The sequence below is a fragment of the Pimephales promelas genome, chromosome 1 (assembly GCF_988280905.1).
Source record: "Pimephales promelas chromosome 1, fPimPro1.hap1.1, whole genome shotgun sequence".
NCBI lineage: Eukaryota > Metazoa > Chordata > Actinopteri > Cypriniformes > Leuciscidae > Pimephales > Pimephales promelas.
In genome coordinates this window covers 32,995,829-33,016,275 of record NC_142769.1, presented here as the reverse complement: position 1 = coordinate 33,016,275, position 20,447 = coordinate 32,995,829, and the positions used below count along the sequence as shown (strand labels likewise).

Genomic DNA, 20,447 nt, shown 5'->3' with positions numbered 1-20,447 from the left:
ATATATTTCTGTCACAATTTCAAGCTAAACTCAAATTCCATATTATACAGTAAATTCAGTTTTTATGACTGGATTCCGAGATACCGTCCATGTTTTTCGCATCGCAGAAATCATACTGCATTAAATGAGGTGAAAATGTCATGCAAGAGAATGAATAAGTCTGAGTTGGAGTTTCCTAGTCAGGGAGCACACCCATGTCACATCAATTCCCAAGGATATTTGCACCATTCTACATCTCTGTAGCCAAACACCACAGCATTGCAAACTGGACCGACCACAATGCCGCTGCACGCCTCCGCCAAGACCTCAGAATTATGCTCCTGAAACTAATTGTACGGAAAGATGACACAAAACCAGGTTTCCACTGGATTCAGAAGAGTTCTCTGATTGTGTTTAACGAGCTGTATTTGGCCCAGAGCTCTGTTTTTTCCCTTCTACACTCTCTTTTTTTCCCCCAGAGATGAGAGGAGTTGTGTTATTAATTTGACAGCCACTGGCTAAAGACTACAGACCTGGGATATGTTGCACAATGAAGTTTCCGTACCCACAAACGGAAAGAGGAAAACAGACACAAGTAACAAATGAGGGCAGCATATGATATGAGAATATATACGTTACAAGGAGCAGTTCATAAAATCTGATTATTGTTACTTTAGTAAGTTCCATGTTCAAACAAACTCTCATCCAATGGCGAAACAGACTGACACTGATATATTAGCTCCGAGTTTGTGTACAGTACGACAGGGATGCGGGACCCGAAGACAGCAGGCTTTTGCCTATTATTAACCCAGATCAGTGCACTCATGCCGGGCTGGCAGCTGCACACAGACGTCCACGAGAACAAAGCAGCGCAAGCATACTCCTGCGTACACATCTCAAATACAGACCTCTGGGAGGAAATTAATTAAATACAATTGACATTAAAAAGAGAGGAGAGGAGAGAAGAGATGAGGCAAGAGAAAACAGAAGTGACTAAGGCTAGAGTATAAGTACAGACACACACTGTTCCTCCTGTTCAGCATGAGGGAACTAATCCAAACTCATCAGGGAAAATATGGCACCCAACTCCTTATGCTCGCCTAACACGGACACACACACATACGGCCTGGCCTCCTCAGCACATAAGCAGTCTACATTTAATCAAGGATATCATGTTGAGAGATACACGCAGTGGTACGAATAGTAGACTGCTCAAATTACAATACTCTTTTAATAACTATATTCTATTCCTTCTATGACCTTTCTGTTTGAGAGTGTGTGTGTTTGTGTCAATTCCCTGCTTTTTTGTCATCCATCTGTCAGTCTGTCTGTAGCCCCTCCCCAACACCACCTGCAAAGAGTCTTTGACATCACCTGTGCCATCTGTTCACACACACACACACACACACAAACACACACCGCCGTATTTGTCCATGAAAAACCCCAAACCGTTTCAGCCCTTTAATATTAGCTTTCTATATAAATAAACTTTAATCCATCCAGTTGTAGTACTGGCTCCATGCAGACCTGGAATAAAAACAATAGAACCAGAATATCAGGTGTGATTCCTGCCTACCACAATTTGCTAGTAAGCACTATTAAAACCAGTTTAACCAGTATCAAAACAGCTTTGGAAATGAAAGCCGGTGTGATTTGTAAATAAACACAAGGTTTTAAACGATCACAGAAATCAGACATCTCCCAGAATGCACTATCACTGACAGAGTGACTGAATTCTACCACTGAATTCTGCTGAAAAGTGATTCATCAAGTATCTGGGGCCATAAAAGTGCCAGGAAAGTGTGATTAAGAACTGCAGTCTGACTGATACATAAACTTACATTTAAATCTAGTGAAACTCTCAGCCAGCTGCAGGGCACTCGCTGTTAACCATAAAAAGTGATTCATGATTCTTATGAATGAGACAAGACAGCAAGAAAGATTTAAACGTTGAGTCTATACTTAAATGCAATAAACAATCATATTTATGACATGATACATATTAATATATGGGATATGGTAAATAAATAAATGTCATTTGAGATGAGATAAATAAATTGTCATTTGAGAACTTTATTAGCATTTTTCTAAATTGTGTTTATAAATTTGCAGTTTATTCAATTAGGCCAAGCATAATGCTTTAGCAAAACATGCTGTACATTTCAATAACAGTGGCAGCTGTATGCTGATGTGAAAGAAGGTTTATGTCAGTGACTGGAGCTGTGTTCTGTTCTATTTGCAGTTCATTTCTGACCTCCTTAACAACTCGACAGTGCTCAAGAGCTTCAGTCAGAATGACACAGACCCTATTTATAGTGTGTGCTTTAGGGAGGATACAGTCTCTGGTGGAATCAGTTCAAAATTTCACTTTAAAAAAAGGTTCAACTTCATCACATCTCACACACTGACTGCATGAAGGCATATGTTACAGTACACATGAGCAACATGTAGGCAGTGAGTATTTGTGTGGTTGAGCATGCCTACTTTGAAATACTGAGCGTGTATGAGTGTAATTCATTTGATATATAGATCTTGACATTGTTGGCCTGTGGTCTTTTTTTTCCATGTCTTACTCTCACTGTGCATATAACTTAAAATATTTAATTTTATACAAGAAAACAGCTCGTATTAATTAATTAATCAATTATTAGTAGCCTCTTGTAGTGTCTCAGGAGATCTTGCTCAATGCTTAATGCTCATTTTTTTGTGAGTACCAAATCAGCATAGAATGATTTTTTGAAGGATGCGACACTGAAGACTGGAGTAATTGCTGCTAAAATTCAGCTTTGCCCTCACAGGAATAAATTCAATTTAAAATATAAAAGTTATTTTAAATTGGAATAATGTTTCACAAAGCATATTTCACATATTTTTCAAAAATATTGGGTCATATTGAGTACATTGCATTGTGGGAGCATGCACAATTGTATACAGGTCGGACTCAACATTTAGCCTTGTCATGTGCTTGTCCTTTAAACAAATAAACGGGCCATTCACTTGTCCGGAAAGATGAATATATATATTTTTAACATACTATAGTATATACTGCAGAAAGAGCGAGAGTAATAAAGTAGTAAGCGACTCCAAACACAGCCTCTCTGTTTCCCTCCCCCACACTACTAACTTTACTAGGTCTCATAATTCTTGCTAAGAAGGATTAACAGTGTAATGAATCCGCCCCATGCCATAACACTCTTAAGATCTGGAACCTGCCAACCACTCTAACGTCCCAGGCAACTTGTGCATGCAAATTCATTTTAGTAAATGAAGCATTAACTCTACTAGTTCCTGTTATGAATAAGCTACTACTGCACAGATTCACACATATGTATTTACCCATAATCTATTATTCACACACTTTTCGACTGATTAAATTATTGCAAATACCTGTCATTCTCTAATATTCATGTCATATAGGAATAAAGTGAATAAAAGGGTAATTATTTCAGTGAGTACAACAGAAACTACAACAAAGGGAGGAAAACAGACATGCCTGCAGGCGGGACTCATGCATTGTAGTTTTGGTCATCATAGCTAGGCTAAATCAAATACAACCTGGAGTGGCCCAGTCAAAAGTCAGTGGACATTATACATGCCAACTGTCTACATATTTAAAATCTAAAATCTCAGAGCTACGAAATCTTCCGGTATAGTATTCTCCCCCAGAAAACTGTTGTAATATTGAACTCTTTCTGTCATATTTTTATGCCCTGTATTTTATTTACATGTCAATCACAATGAATTATATTATAATCAGTGGTGGAGGAAGTACTGAATCTCAGTACTTAAGTAAAAGTACAAATACCCAGATAAATATTTACTTTAGTAAAAGTAGAAGTAACACAATGACAACCATACTTAAGTAAAAAGTAAAAAGTACTTTATTTTCAATGTACTTTAAGTATTAAAAGTAAAAGTACTTGCATAACAATGTATTATCTTAATGTCTATTTTCTTATGATTAATAAAACATTTAATTCTAACTCATTCAACCTAATAGCCTACTCCTATAATGATGTTCAATAATGATGGAAAAAAATGTCACCATTTCTGAAACAAGCTTGCAATTAGGCAATATCATGCTTATCCTTACTATATGTTAATAACTATGTTTGGCAGTAAACGCGATTCATTTATGGTGTAATTCTGAACCTCTTGGCTTGCCATAATCCTAACCAAACCAAACGTATATTACACACGGTGTGTTTCCTATGCACGTAAAAACAAATTTTCGCGTATGAGTTGCATGATAAACACACTGCGTGAGTGCGTGCGAGACGCATTTAGTGTGACCGGGTTAATATACTGTATCTATGGCAACCAAACGTCACTGGTGAGACAAACGTGCAACGAAGGGATGGTCAGATGACGTTTTGGCAGGGGAAAAACTGATCAGAAAATGTAACGAAAATGTAACAGAAGTTGTAGAAATGTAGTGGAGTAGAAAGTATAATAATTGCTGCAAAATGTAACGAAGTAAAAGTAAAAAGTATGCACTATTTATTGTACTTAAGTAAAGTAAAGATACGTGAAAAATGTACTTAAGTAAAGTAACGAAGTATTTGTACTTCGTTACATTCCACCACTGATTATAATATAGTATAATACATATATTAACTGTAGTAAACATAACATTTTATATTATATTAAAACCAGATTTTGAGTTTTAGAAGCTTTACATGTCTTTAGTCTAAAGGTAATGATATAATATCAATATTGGTTTGTCCTGTTGTGGGAGTATTCCTGAAGGTTTAATTTTGTGCGTAATTTTCTCACAATTTCCACACACTGTGCTGCACCGGAGGATGCGGTGGCCACTGTGGCTAAATATGGAAGTGATCAGGCACATTCAAAATGTTATTAAGCATCAAAAGATGAAAATACACTGTTTAACAAAGTGCAAAGACTCACCATCGTCAAGCGTAATGTCCTGCAAGCCAATGGTACGGAAAGTGGGCTCTCTATCTTCTGGCTCCTGTTTGATGTTCAGTCTCTCTTCCTGTTGGGTCAGGGGGTGCACCAAAGGACCTGAAGGGGACAACCCAGCCAAAACAGGGCTGCTATCCTGCGGGGAAGGCTGTCCAGATAGCGCCATGGGCCCCAAAGGGCTGCTGGATGTAGGAGACGGGGAGGTAGGGGAATGGTAGGGGAGGGAATGGATCTGGGGGGACGAGGGCCCAGAGTGGGGAGATGGCACCATTCTAGGGGGAGCACTGGAGGGTGTGGGGCAGGAGGCAGACCGCTGCCCGGCTGGATGGTAAACCAGTGGACGCTGCAGCTGTGGGACCTGCTGTCCCAGCGTGTGTGTGGGTGATGGGACCTGCCCTGGAGTGGGACAGTGATAGCCTAGGGAGTGAAGGTGAGGGGCAGAGTGGGCCATGACCTGGTTGCTACCTGTACAGGCTGCAAGGCTGAGGCTGGGGCAAGACCCCGGCGGCACTCCAGAGGTGGGTATTGAAGAAGCCGGGCCATACACCATCCCCAAACCCAGGGTGTGACACCCGGATGGATCGGCCTGGAAGGGCAACCTCTCGTAGGCCTGTGCTGAGCTCGCAGTCATAGGAAGACTGTGCTGGCTGTTGAAGGGCATGTTGTGCTGTATGGGTGGGTAAGATGGCCTGGCAGTGGCAGAAGGGCCTGGGTGGAAGGGCATCTGGCATTCGGGAGGCGCATTCAGTCCTTGAGCCTGAAGATGGGGCAGGTGGGGAAGAGTTGGGGAGCCCGTTGGGGCGCAGGGGGCCTGGAGTGGATGCAGGCCTGCAGCCAGGCCACGTGGGGAGCTAGACAGAAGGCCGTCTGGTGGGTGGGAGTGCTCTGGGGAGGACAGCGGCTGAGCGCAGACCAAACTGGCAGCATGGACTAAAGGCATAGACATGGGTGGCACGGCAGGGGAGTCCAGATCATCCCTATGTTCCTGCTTGACCAAGACTGGAAGGATAGAGAAAGATGGAGTGAGAGTGAGAGTATGAGTGTGAGAGAGAGAGAGAGAGAGAGAGAGAGAGAGAGAGATAAAAATAATGAAGAGAAAAAATTTAATTCATAATCTTAACATAACATACATCTTTAGCTATAAAATGTCACTGAATTAGTCTGAACAGTAATTATCTGTTTCACTAGTTTGAATCTTTTCAGTAATATTAGTAATACCTCTAAGTATTTTTATTTATACTTTTATTGTGATCGCATTGAGAGTTATTGAGATCTCATGATGCCATTACATTAGCATATCAAACTGATTAACCATACTGGTTTGGCAATTTCTTTTAAAGTTTAATAGATTCACAGTACTAATGAACTCTTGTCCCATTTCCCATCTCAGTTAAAACTGACAGCAAAATTATATGACTGACAAATGTTCAAGAACTATGCTCAGTATAAAAATGACATATATTTCATAATGATCCAGTATTTCCATCAAAGTCTCTTCTTCTCTTCTACATGTGCACACAATGAGTAATAGTAACACAGTGTTCAGTAACCCATTTCCCGATCTGCCATTTCCCTGGCTCGCATGAGTGGGGGATATTTTTACTTGCTGTGGACTCTGAGAGAGCATATGTTGCCTGCTTGAGTGCCATGCAAACCAGTGCTGAATTTGGGAACTGAAGAATGCTGTCTGCCCTCCAGCAAATGGGAACCAAAATCCAGTTCACAGCCCATACGCTGCTGCAAGGCCATTACTGCAGTACTGCAGTTTCCTGATCTGAAGCGCAAGTGGTGACCATGTGTGGGAGAGAGTGTGAATGCATTTGAGTCATTGTGCATTTACAATACATTCGAAATAAAGCTTGGTTTTAGTTGATAAATACAACTAATAGCATTCATTTCCAGGTGAATTTTGGACCAAAGCTGGTGGATTTGTCTGTGACCAACATAGAAGCCTCAAACATTCAATTAGGTGAATTACAAACTACTTCCTTGCAGGCCCAACAGCATTCCCATTCTATTTAGTTTAAATCTGGATTAAGATATCTGCTCATCACATCAGACATGTTATTCATTACCCATAAAAAGTCTGGCTCTACTCTAACAACACAGCACCTCAGCCCTTCCCCCTGCTATGCCACTTTCTCAGTGGGCTGATGCCATGGCAACCACAGTCGCCGTGGCCTGTTCATAATATTGGCTGCCTGCGCTGTCGTCTGATTGGCTGAAACCCAACGGGTTAGTGTGGAAAACAGGAAACCCTAATTTGAGTGGGTGCTTTGTGGAGCGGAGAGGGTGGGCGGGAGGCTGGGCCTATCTCGCTCTCTCACTCTCCCTCTCTTTTTGACTTTCTCGATCTCTTTTACAGGTTAGCATGCAACTTAGAGACAAAGAAAAAAAGTTGCTCACGTGTGATTCAATTACGCCAACGCTGTTTTTCGGTTTGACTCACTTTGGGAAATTAATACCAAACCAGCTTATAGCTTTGAGAACCACACACAATTACACTTCATTAGAAACTCTATAATCCATAATTAGATTTCGCCTTTCACTGCACCCTGGATGTCGGTCTATTCCATCAGATGTATAAATATCAATTTCAAAAGCAGAGCTAATAATGTGCTGATGTAATGCATGTCAATTCAACATGTGAGACAAATTATTATTGCCATGTGAATCATCAAACTCATGATTCAACCGACTTATCATAGGGAAAATCTTCCAAAATGCAAAGCAGTTCTGCAGAATATGACTCTTAAGACAGATGAAGCCAACGGGAGATTGAAACAGAACGAGAGCATTTAATGAGAACGAGAAAAAAAGAAAGACAAAGACATTGAAGGGGTCCAGTTCTTGAGTACCCCAAATTTGCATGCCCCCTGCCACATGTAAATCATGCTGATTCTTTCTTTATGTGTTTTACATGAGCGGTTACCAGGTGCTCAACTGTTACTGGAACAACCTCATCCCTAACCACACTGGTGCACAGTGCAGAGGAACGCTGGCATGATCAAACGGGTGACTATGTTGTGAAAACCCACATATGTACCATTCTTGTTACTGTTAGGTGAAGTTAGCAAGAAACTGCTTTGCATGAAGGCCAGACTCAATCCAATTCTTGATGTAATGTGGACATTAAGTCGGATTTGTCATAAATTATATAATAGATTACATGATTCAATATACTTTATATTGCATTTTCTTGTTTATATTATGACTTATCAATAATTGATTGATATTATTGTGGTTATTGTTGGTTTTTTTTACTGTAAAATGTAACCACAATTACAAAAACATATTAAGAAAATTGATAACAGAGCTGTACTGAGTAAAATACAACCTGAACCTGTGAGGCACTTAAGATTTTTACTCTTGTATTAAAGATTTCCATTTCACATAAATGCTGTTCTGTTGAACTTCCCAGTCATCTAGAATCCAGAAAAAAGTGTTGAACACTGGAGCAATGGCTGCAGAAATTTCAGTTTTGCCATGACTGGAATAAATTACATTTTAAAACTAAATAAAATAACTGTGTGTGTATATATATATATATATATATATATATATATATTTCACAATAATATTTTTCTTGTATGTTTGATAAAATATATGCAGCCTTTGTAAGCATACAGAAGTCTATATACTTTTCTATGAGGCCATACAAGTAAATGACATTGCTAAGTTAAGAGCACAAAATATATTCCGAGCTAAATTTGTAATGTGCTGTATAATACAAACCTGGCAGATAGGTAAAGCGGTGTGACTGACTCCTTTTCCGTTTGCCATTGCACATGTAGAACTGCACCTGCACAGCTGAAGTGACCGTCTTACTGTGATAAGGAGGCACCTCCACCACAATGCTTGACTACAGATGGAGACATAACTTTACTAAACAACACATCATGGATGTCTGAGGCAAACCTCTCAAAGTTGATCCACAGAAGAATACAAAGTTCAAATATAGTCAAAACATTACATGGCCTCAAATCTATCATGTGATAAATATTCAAAAGACTGAAGAGAATTTCAGCTTTTAGTTCAGTTAAAGACAAAACAGACTGGAAAAGGGTATGTAGACATTTTTATGTCTGTGCTTTTGTTGGCAAAACAAAGCAATGTAGACATGTAAAAAGGAAAGCATTTACTTACTCCTTGACTCTTTTCTCTGATGATCTTCGCCTCCACCTCCCACTGCGGTCTTCCATCTGAAGAAAGAAAAGCGTTAGCTACATATGCAGGAACAACATATTAGGTCAGGTAGCATCCACAAGAACTCAATGGACCAATATTTGCCCCTCAAAATTAGGTAACTTGACCCTCTCATCATTACTGCCCAACTATCATCATGTCTTCCAACATTCCTCTGAAACTTTCAAGATCTAGGTTAAAAATAGCTAATCAGCAATAGGGAGCTTTACTCCTGCATGTTTCTACAGGTGCTCCAGCACTGAATCCAGTAAGAAGCTTGAAAAATTGTGCTTCACCTTTAGAATAATAAGATGATTAATTGAATTTGCTTGCAAACGATAAGCCTTTTTCCACAAAGGGAAAGAGACTCAATTGCTCAAATAGATCAAAATGTCAGCTCTGTGCAAGGACTGCGCACAGCAATGGCCTGACCATGAAAACAAATGTTATATTAAATACTTCCATGAAAGAGGGCTAGAAATGCTGGAGCTTTATTAGCAGAGTGAGTTCTTCACAGTGGGCTACTCAAGAGGCTCTTTAATGAAAATCAGATCTCACTCTGTTTGCCCTTTACTGACAGGAATAGAAAAAGACTCTTAGGCCTCTAACAGGTAATGATGTCATTTATAAGGCCGTTAGAGTCTTAGAGAGATGTGTGGAATAACTTTATTTATTGTTGAATAATGGCAAGATGCGTGGAATAAATGTATTCATTGCAAAACACCTCCACGTGCTGTCCGAGGAGAGGCACAGAATCTCTCAGAAACATGCTGTCATCTAATTTTTCCTTTGAAATGAAGCCAGTCAACTATGCAGATGTCTTACAGACAGAAAATAAAAGCCAAGGTACCAGCTGACTGGTTAAAGGAGCTGTATGTAAGAAATTTATTTCAAATAATCATAAATAGTCATAATAATCAAGGGTCGGTGCTGGGTCCACTTTTATTTACCATTTATGTGAATGATCTTGGCTCAAATGTCCATAACGCTCTGTTTCATTTTTATACTGATGACACAATTATTTACAGTTGTGGAGAAACCCTTCACGAGACTTTTCAGTACCTGCAGGATGCCTTTGATGTTGTACAATCTAGGCTTTTTGACTTGAAGCTTGTGCTGAATGCAAATAAAACAAAGGCAGTCTTGTTCTCAAATAAAAGGAGCTCCACGGCTATCACTCCAAATATTGTAACCCTGCAGGGAAATGTAATTGAACGTGTGGCTGAGTATAAGTACCTGGGGCTTTTACTTGATGAACATTTGACTTTTAAGGCTCATATCCAAAATTTAGCCTGGAAACTTAGGTTAAAGCTTGGATTCTGTTTTAGGAACAGGGCCTGCTTTTCCCTTGCATCAAGGAAAAAATTGGTTGAGGTTACCTTTTTGTCTCTTTTGGATTATGGCGATTTTTTTATATATGCACGCGCCAAATAAATATTTGCACCAACTGGACTCAGTTTATCATGGCGCACTTAGGTTGTAACCCCTTACAACATTGTTGCACTCTGTATGATCTGGTCCAGTGGCCCTCCCTTGCTCAGCGCAGGCTAACCCGGTGCCGATTGTTTATGTATAAATCCATTATTGGGACATTGCCCCCTTATTTATGTAGGCTTATATCCTTCAAGGCCAGCACTCGTTCCCTGCGGTCCAATGATTATCTCCACATGATTGTGCCTAGGGCTCGAACAGAGTTAGGGAAGCAGGCATTTAGAATCTCTGCCCCATCAGCGTGGAACCTATTACAGAATGACTTAAAACTTGATAACTTGGTCTCCTTTGGTCACTTTAAGAGGCTAGTAAAGTATCAGGAAACAGCCACAATGGGCACCTGTCCCTGCTTCCCAAATTAGGATAAGTGTATAATATTTTAATTTGTTACATAGTATTTTTAACTGTTGTAAGGTCATTGTATTTTACTTTTTAAGCGTTGTAATTAATTGTTAATGTATTTATAATGTCTTGTATGTTTATTGTATTTATTTATTTATTTTTGTTTTGTATTTTATGTGAAACCTTTACTGCGGCCTTCTTGGCCAGGGCTCCTTCGCAAAAGAGACTTGTACTCAAAGGATTTCCCTGGTTAAATAAGGGTTAAATAAAGTAAAAAAAAAATGGCCTTGATATGCCATTAGACATTAAGAAATCATGTTAATTTCAAATACTTTACTGACAACAGTAGTCCAGACAGGATATTGTCATTTAAAAAGTGCAGTTGTAGCCCTCAACTGATGTTGATGTTGTCATGTTGTGTGTTTTGGTCTGATCTACCAATCACAAAGTCACTAGTGTTGCAGCATGCGGGTTGCCAGCTCTGCTCTAGTTAACACAGCTGCAGCTACAAACGTGTCGGATAAAAAAAATGTTGGATCTGGCAACCTCGAGTCAGAGGGGAGGGGATACACTGCTCTAAAGTAATTTGAAAGTGATTGCAGTACCAGTTTTGGCCACAATCTTACATACGGCTCCTTCAAGACAAATCCTGATCCTGGTATGAAAAACAGTCACTTCATGGACCATAAATTACATTAACTAAAAGGCACAGGTCTCTTAAACACATTTCCAGCTTTGAAGTTTGTGCTTGACACAAGTCTAACATGGAACAGACAGCAGTATACTCCCAAGAATGTCTGAAAATGTGAGAATACAAACAAAAAACCTTTCAAAGGGGTAATGTAGTGGGCACTGTTTGAGGACTGCTATCAAACTGAAGATACCAATGTGAGACGTTTCATTATCACCTGGTGCATTACACTCCAGAGACTGCCGTTTACACAAGGTAACTGTGTAGACTCAACTCCCCTCAGTGTCAAAAGGCATTTTGTTCATATAAGAATGACCTTGGACGCCTGTAACTTCAGCAGTAGTAGTACAGCAGCACATGTTGACATTCATCGGACACCGGAGAGGGCCCCACATGAGGGCAGGTTCAAACAGGAATGAGACTCCCAAGCACACACACTCGCTGTCCTAATTCTTCAGCTCAGAAACACTGCTGTTCTGTTATCACTAGTGTGATAAACAAAACTCACGAAAACAATTAATTCTGGCAAAACCATACAAAGCCTTTATGTGTCATTATGTGGAATTATGTCCTGCTGGCAAGCAAAAACTAGCCTCAATTGAAACAGATGGTAAATGTAACTCTTCACTAATAATTTCCTGAATCATTAATTATAAAAACTTTTTTTTGTTAGCTTTCCTGGGTCTGATTTTTTTTTTCCATAGTAAACACTCAATTGCACTTACTATTTCTTATCTGCCATACATATAATGTCACTATAACCAAAACAAATAAATTAATGTTTCAGAACTATAGGGGGAAAAGAGTGTTAACCCTGTAAAGCCTGAAATATTAATAATAAAAAAACAACAGTTTCATGAACCAGATTAGTTTTTTTTTTAATACAATAGACTTTTGGCTCATATATAATAGAGCAAAATATGGAGTTTGTACTCTAGGAAGAAAAACAGAGAATGGGTGAACTATCTTTTAAGTTTCTTTTTATTCCTGAATACAAGGATCTGAATCATTCAATTAGATTATACACAATGTGTCAAATTTAGACATTTAGTTCAAATTTTCAATCCCCTTCCTCTCATATGTCCTGCTTTGTTCCCTACTGCTAGAGTGGTCCCAAGGAACGAATGTCTCTCAGATGGATGGCTCCGTGCCAGTCTAAAAGACTTCTCCTTATATTTTGAAATGAATTGTGGATATAATTTTATGAATTCCAGACTCTGTCAACTTTTATCCAGAGATCTTAGACAACAAGATTCAGCATGGGTTATTGGAGCACGAAAAAAGTCTCAGTCTTAACCAGTCAGCTCTAAAGATTATAATACTGCATCAATCTGTGGCATGTTCTCATGAATAATACAAAAACTTCACTCTATTAAGGGTGCACATAGTAAATACCTTATTACAAAGTTTTACACACACACACACTCACAGAAAAAAGGAATAATAATAAATATTCTATTATACTAAACATTATAGAATTATACTAAAAAGAATAAAACAAATCCATGTTAAGAAAACATGAGCTCAAAACTACTCATTTTTATCTCACTTGTTATATTTTTAATGGCTTATTGCAAATAGAGCATCAGTATTAGACATCAGTAACCAACAGTTTGCTGCCAGGTCGATATAAAATCCAAGACCAGTGTCATATTACTGAGCGCTCCTTTAAAAACATGTAGGATTTCAAACACAACTATGGAACACATTCTTGCAAATCACACAGATACTACTTGATGAGCTCCTGCTCAAAAAGATATTAACTTTTCCCCTGGAGCTGCTCAAGGCCAGATGTGAGAGCTAAATTTCCATCCTACTTTTAAAGCAATCCAGGACTTTCCATTTTTCTACAATGCAACAAAAGCATGGGTAATCACCATATAGATTGCCTAGAGGGGTTGCCACTTCACAGGGAGCCAATTAGAGGAGAGGTAAGTTCCAAAGGGTGTCTCTCTGAGTCAGTTTGTTGGGTTAGTACAGCCCTATGTGTTTATGTGTAAACTCCTATTGATTGAGTCAGTGTGTCATTGTCTCAAACTAGAAACACACACACACACACACACAAGGCAGGCCAAGACTCGTATTCCCAGAATGCCTTTCATTCATTGCCTTCATCTGAGGCAGGTCCTAACTTGTGTTTAATTACAAACAGGTGTGTCCATGAGTGATGGAAATGGAAAAAGAGAAGTGTTGCTTATCAAAGAATTTCAAAAAGAGTACACAAATGATGCAGGAGAGAGACAAGGAAAAATATGATCTACTATGCTAGTTATAAAGAGTAATAGAGTGTCAGAAAAAAATAAATAAATAAATGAAAAAATAAGAAAGGAAGGAAAAAGGGAGACTGTCTGCTGGAGAAGATACACTCTGAGGGCACCATACAGACAGAGCACTGCTGAGGCTTACAGTATGAAAGTCTCATAAAGCCTCTTGAAAGCACAGTGACTAAAAGCTGAGGCTTCAGACTGATGGCCACATGGTAGGCCTTAAGGCCTATGTGTCAAATGAGAGAGAAAGAGCAACATACAACAATTGAGCTTTATTCACTTATCAGGCAGACGTAACTAGCAATATTCAAAACTAAATATATTGAAAACGGACTGATCTGGTGGTTTGTCTGAATGAATAGCCGACTAATCAGTCCTGACTGTCAGTTGAGAATGAGAAGTGAGAAATTGACACTCCCTAACAATTTACACATCACTCCAGTTTCCCAAAGCTATACTGTACATACTTTAACTATAAACCACCTGATCTTGATGTTTTTAACAATGGTTTAGCTTCAGTAAGACAGAGATTAGTTCAGGTATAACTGTGACCCAAGGATTGAAGAAGACGGAAAACGGGTAAGGAGTAGGGATGCTCCGATCAGGATTTTTGGGGCCGATCACCGATCCCAGATTACTGGAATCTGTCTCACCCGATACCGATCACCGATTACAGGGATCACCAATTACTGGGATGCTTTGTTAGATTTTGTGGCCATTTAGAGAGGAAGAGAGAGATTGAGAAAGAGAGAGTGGGGATAGAGATTATGAGATTCATTTCTCTCCCAAAGCTTACTTCTTCCTGTGCGTTTACACCACCGCCGGCGAGAGCATCAAAGTGGCCGGAAGTCGTTCATTTTCAATGAGAGGCGGCGAGCTCCGGCGAGGGCGGCACGACGCGTCTTGGACGGTGAGATCGACAAGGAGAGTTGAAGTCAGGTCAACTTTATGGTAATAAGCAATGACTCGGTTTGGCAGTAACCAATTAGAATGTAGAAGTGCTCCATTTGAGAGAATTTCAGAGAATGCAGCACTGTACACACCGGAACTCTTGTTCCGATCACATTAGTTCCCAAGCAAAATACAGGAAGTTGATTATTTGAATTTGATAAGAAGGTGTGCAACACTCAGGCATGTGATTTTTAGCTAAGGACCAAAAAAAGCAGGAAAATATACTGAGAATATACTGAGAGTATATTTTCAGCAAAAATAACGATTTTGATTTTAGTTTTCAAAAAGACCATGCGTTCGATCTATGTCAGAGCATCAGAGCGAATCTTTCCACGGCGTTGTTGGCAAGGGTGTGAACGTACGGTTAAAGCTGCAGTCGGCAAGTCTGGCAGATTGAGTGGACTTAGGCAAAATTTTGAATGTTTACAACTCTTGTGCCCCTCCCCACAATCTCCCACGAAGTTCATGCTCGTCAGTGCGTGCACCAGCTTTTCTGTGAACGCGCCCGTCTCATCAACATCCATCAACATTCTTCCAAAAAGCCGAACTTTATTCCATCATCTAGACATGTTTATACACCTAACGTTACGTTCACACGGATTTCAGAGCAAACAAAGCTAACGAACCTGCCCAACAAGTGCTAATGTAAACTATCCATATCAACACACTTGGACAAACAAGCTACTTAGATTACTGACGTAACACTAAGACATAAAGTAACTGGTTGATAAAGCGCAATTACCTGTCGAGAAGAAATGTTGCAAGCTCTGCATCCAGCTTGAACCAAATTAAATTACTTAAATGTCCACCTTTCAAAATGGCGATATTGACAGATCTCACACCCCCCTGCGCTGATTGGACCCGATGAACCGGGAGCGGTGGATTTTTGCAAAACAAATAACACGCTCCAGGTGGCGTTAGAAGCTCGGGTTTTTTCTAAAACCACTTTATTTTTGTGTTCCGTCAGATTGTAGTGTCGATTTCACTGAATATGATAAAAAAAATGTTGCCGACGGCAGCTTTAAGCAATCGATATTTTAGTAAATAAATTTGTTTGCAAGAACCCTTGCTAAATTATTTTAAACAGATTAAGAAAGCCACCACTGCTGGTCACATGGTTAAATGAATTTGTTTAGAGCTAATGAAGTCATGTCCTACCACTTTAAGGATTGATATTGTCCCCCACCAATTTTTGTAACATTGAGGCACGGATATACCCAATACAAATAAATAAAGCATCTCCAGTTAAATAGCAGGAGCATTCAAAATAAAAAAATCTAGCGCTAAAATGTGTTTGTTTGTTTGTTTCTGAACACAAGCTGAGCGCTCGTTGTCGCTGCTATCAGTGTCAGGGATATAGTGTTCTCTGTGGCTCGCGCAGTCTTCACTCGGACGCTTGCTTCAATCTATCGCCGTTGCGGACGGACTGTATTCTTTCCGGTGATTTTAAGGGTTGATCAGAGAGGCTGCACAGTTTGACAGTTTGACACAGTTTGAAGCGAAAAGCGGCGTGGTACACACATTGCAGATTGATTGCTAATGAATTGTCCTTTTCACACACCTTGTAGAATTGCCAGACTGGTGAAGCCATTTTTACCAGGGCATAAAAAATTGTCTTGCGAGTTTTGCGTCATCTGATCGGCTTTTCTGGATCGGCCTTTATAGAGACCGCAGATCACACATCCCAAAGCAATTATCGGCCGATTATGATCGGCGACCGATCAATCAGAGCACCCTTAGTGAGGAGTAATATTTGCTCACAGTGAATGATAAAGACATTTACAGTGCATACTGGGCTGTGCTTGCAGAGCTTGCAACAACCTGCTAAAAGGATTTAGTACTAACCAAACTCAAGTAACGATGCTAGGTGGAGGGATCTAATATCACTCTAAAAGGGGTTAATTTTGATATAATGACCTGCTGACTGAACATTAGCCAGCTTACGTACACAGCTACTTACCAAATAAATAAATAAATGGGTATGAAATATTGATTTGACTTTAAATTATGTATAAAGTGAGGAAAAAGTATGCAAGAAGAGAGATACTCGAGAGACTCAAGAGATATGAAACTGGCATTGTTATGTAACTAACTACTGTATGTAAATTGTTTCCCTTAGACAATTATTTAATATATAAGGAAATATAAGGAAATGCATTTTTTAATAATAATAAAAAAATAATAGAAATGACAGATCAAGTATTCCTGAGAGCCATATAATAAGCAAAAACATTACATGAAGAAGAAAAAAATGTCTAAAACTCCCATCTAAAATAGCACTTGAACCTCTCATGTGTAGGAGCATTCTTACCTGGACCTTTCTCCAGAAAAATGACCTTTGACTCAGGGAAGAAGTTGGAGCCAGTGATAACCATTTCCTCTCCTCCACTCACTGGGAAGCTGCTAATACTGGCCTTCTCCACCTGTGGTAACTCCTGTGCTGAGCGTTGGGCTATTTAATCACAATTACAGATAAGACAGTCAAATCTACAGAGAGAATATTTTCTTAAATATATGTTTATGTAGAAAACGTACAGCACTCCACTGGAATTGAAGCAGCCTGCAGTGAGACCACTTTTCCATTAGGTTGTGGGATGTGAACCCGGAACACCACGCGGACTCGAGTGTTTTTTCGTCCAATATCAGTCTCTCCTTTTCTCAGCTCGATGTCAGAGTTCCTCAACTTCAAGATTCCAGCACAGTCAATACTGAAAAACACAGCAATAGAAGCATGTCAGTAAGGAGTATCCATGTATATGTAGCAGGGTGACTGAATCCACTTAGGAGGATATCATTCACCTGTGCTTAATTTATTAAGCCCCCTCCCCTTTTCTTGATATATATGAGATGTGTGGTGGCCACTTTGTATGCGTCTTGGTATCGCCCGCTTGACCTCATCTGTGGCTGCCGCAGGTATGTGATTGTATGGGGAAACTCGTGCTTTCCTGTCTTGTGCTGGCGGTTTTATATGAATTTCTCTTGCTGTCAGGTTGCGGCGGTGGGCTGTTTCTCCCGCTGCTGCATGTTTGCTGCCCACTCTCTCAGGTATGTGTAGCCTCTTCGTTCAATGGGCAAAAATTGGCTGTGGTTGGCAACTTGTGATTTACTATCTGCAGTGGCAACGATAGAATGTCATTTATATGAACCTGAGAAGCTGTTTTATATTATGGTGTACGACAACGAAGCAGTTTGTGAGCAGTATCCCTCCGTGGTATGTAAGATTATGGTTTTGGGTATTAATAACTTGCTGTTGTTGTCTAAACTGTATCTTTCTGCTCGGCAGGCCCCCCTGCATCACTGAGTCTTTTGGGCTAATCCGGGGAACCGTGTATCACTGATGACGTGATCGTGTATACCTACGACTGTGTCGCTGTTTTGCCTCGACCTAAGTGATGGAAACCTTTTTTTACTGCTGTAATTCTATCGCATGCCGTTTGAGAAGTTTGTGCATCCATTTGACTTTGTGGAAGGCCTGTAACTACTGGTCGCCGCCGATCGGAGCTAACGAGTGCCAAACGGTATGGTGTGCTCACATCGAGTGTGTCTTCTGGCATTTAACCTTCACGTGTGCAGTGGGTATTTGTAGTGAACTATTGTGGGGGGTTTGTCTTCCAATTCGCAGCTGACCCATACCTCCAGACACCCCCACTCTTAGTTAATTTGTTTTATTTAATGTTTGTGTGTGTGTGTGTGTGTGTGTGTGTGTGTGTGCGTGCGCATCTCATTATGATGCTTGTGAAAAGTTTTAGATTTTGAATTTTTAACTGTTTAATATTTTGTCGACAAACAAACATAAACTTTTCTATTTGCTAAGACTCATGTCTTTTCACCCATCTCATGCAAAACGAACCTGTGTGCCCTTAGGGCTATTTCCCTGGTTTTCCGGGATGGCGTAGCAGATCATATTATATTGTCACTTCTGTTAGTGTGGTAAAACATAGGGATGCAACGATACCGTTTTTTCAAAACCGATCCGATCCGATACCAAAATTCTGAGTATCGGCCGATACCGATACCAATCCAATATTTTTATTTTATTTTTAAACTAATAAAAAATATAGCAATTTCCTCAATTAGCCCCTTAAAATATATCTCCAGTATATAGTCCTAAACAACAGTTGATTATGAAAGATTGCCACCCTTTATTCAAACACTACTATATATATATAAGAAAATACAGGTACTTCAGTACTTAAAGCTAGCTAGCTACCAACAGGTTTAAAGTTAAAACAGTTTAACAGCAGTATTCTAGATTGTAATGTGTGTGTTTAACACAATCTACTTAATACAGACAGCTTCATTATAAAGATAAACAACAAATCACCAAAATATATGATCATAATCTATGACAAAAATGCTATTATAAACTAGATTAGTGAATAATACATATTGCTCTTTGTATTGTTGTAAAATACATTCATGAAAAACAATATAACAAAAATGAAAAAGATAATTATTTTAGATATAAGGCTACTAAAAAATTGAGACAAGTTTTAAGTGTATAGCACAGCTATTTAATGAGGCAGCAACATTAATAATTATTAATGTTAATAAGCTTTAATTGCGTGACTGCATTATGATATGAATGACTCCAACACAGTGCGGCACAAAGCGCTTATGCGCATTCCGAGCGGAGAATGATGCGCTTGAAACCACGTGGAGTAACAGCACGCAGCCGAGTATGCACCCTATGCATGCTGCGCGTCGAGTCCGCTTTGAAAAGTTCAAAGCACAAAGGAAATATATACAGTATGTATCTATAAAATAGTTTATTGAACCTTTTCTTTAAACAGTTTTAAATTTCAGTTACTGTGCGCGTGAAGAACAATAGTGCTGAGTGACTCTGTTGAGATCTAACCGACAGCGTCCGACACCTGGTAGTAACACGATTAAGTTACAGCAATAAAGTCCAGCAAGATAATGTTGTTTTATGCGAAAACATAGACCTTTATCTACAGATTAAGTATAATAGTATAAACATTGAATCATCTTGAAGATAGTTTCATCATTTACTGTAACCGAATGCGACGCGCTGTTTGAGTGCTGAATGGAGAATGACTGACAGCCGCGAGAGGGAAAAGTTTATGTGATCTTGAATTTAATGACTTAAATATTAATTTCTCTCTCACATAATGGCTTCAGAACAATTACAATAGAGTGCACGAAAACGTTATGGTACTTTAGAATGTTTTTGTGCCTTCTGTGGGGCTTAACAATAACATACTGGAGGAACTTAGGGCTTTCGGGAAGCTATAACCTGAGGAAATATCACAAGTATCCAGTCTGTAGAGTGGAATGGCGAGTGAAGTGAAGTGAAGACACCTGAGAGGGTCCGCTACTAGCTGGTTGAAGCGAGTACATGAGAGGACACAGGCTCCACTCGGAGATTTAGAATCTGGCGAATGTGTTAGGTGTCGCCCAGCCTGCAGCTCTGCAGATGTCTGCCAGCGAGGCGCCATGCGCTAGAGCCCAAGGGGACAACACACTCCGGGTGGAGTGGACAGTCACACCAGGGGGGCACGGTTGACCTTGCTGCTGGTGTGCCAAAATAATGGCATCCACTATCCACTGGGACAGCCTTTGCTTGGAGAGAACCTTTCCCTTCAGCTTCC

At 39.7% G+C, this 20,447-nt stretch overlaps 1 protein-coding gene across 1 annotated transcript in view; it reads right to left on the bottom strand.

The window, feature by feature from the left end:
- nfatc3a (nuclear factor of activated T cells 3a) overlaps positions 1-20,447 on the bottom strand; it is a 99,731-nt gene that overhangs the window by 12,895 nt on the left and 66,389 nt on the right. The window contains exons 5-9 of the mRNA XM_039688554.2: positions 17,371-17,543; positions 17,147-17,287; positions 9,055-9,110; positions 8,644-8,770; positions 4,891-5,907 (exon numbers count right to left, since the gene is read on the bottom strand). Of these exons, the coding sequence (XP_039544488.2) occupies positions 4,891-5,907; positions 8,644-8,770; positions 9,055-9,110; positions 17,147-17,287; positions 17,371-17,543 (1,514 nt within the window). The remainder of the gene's footprint in view (positions 1-4,890; positions 5,908-8,643; positions 8,771-9,054; positions 9,111-17,146; positions 17,288-17,370; positions 17,544-20,447) is intronic.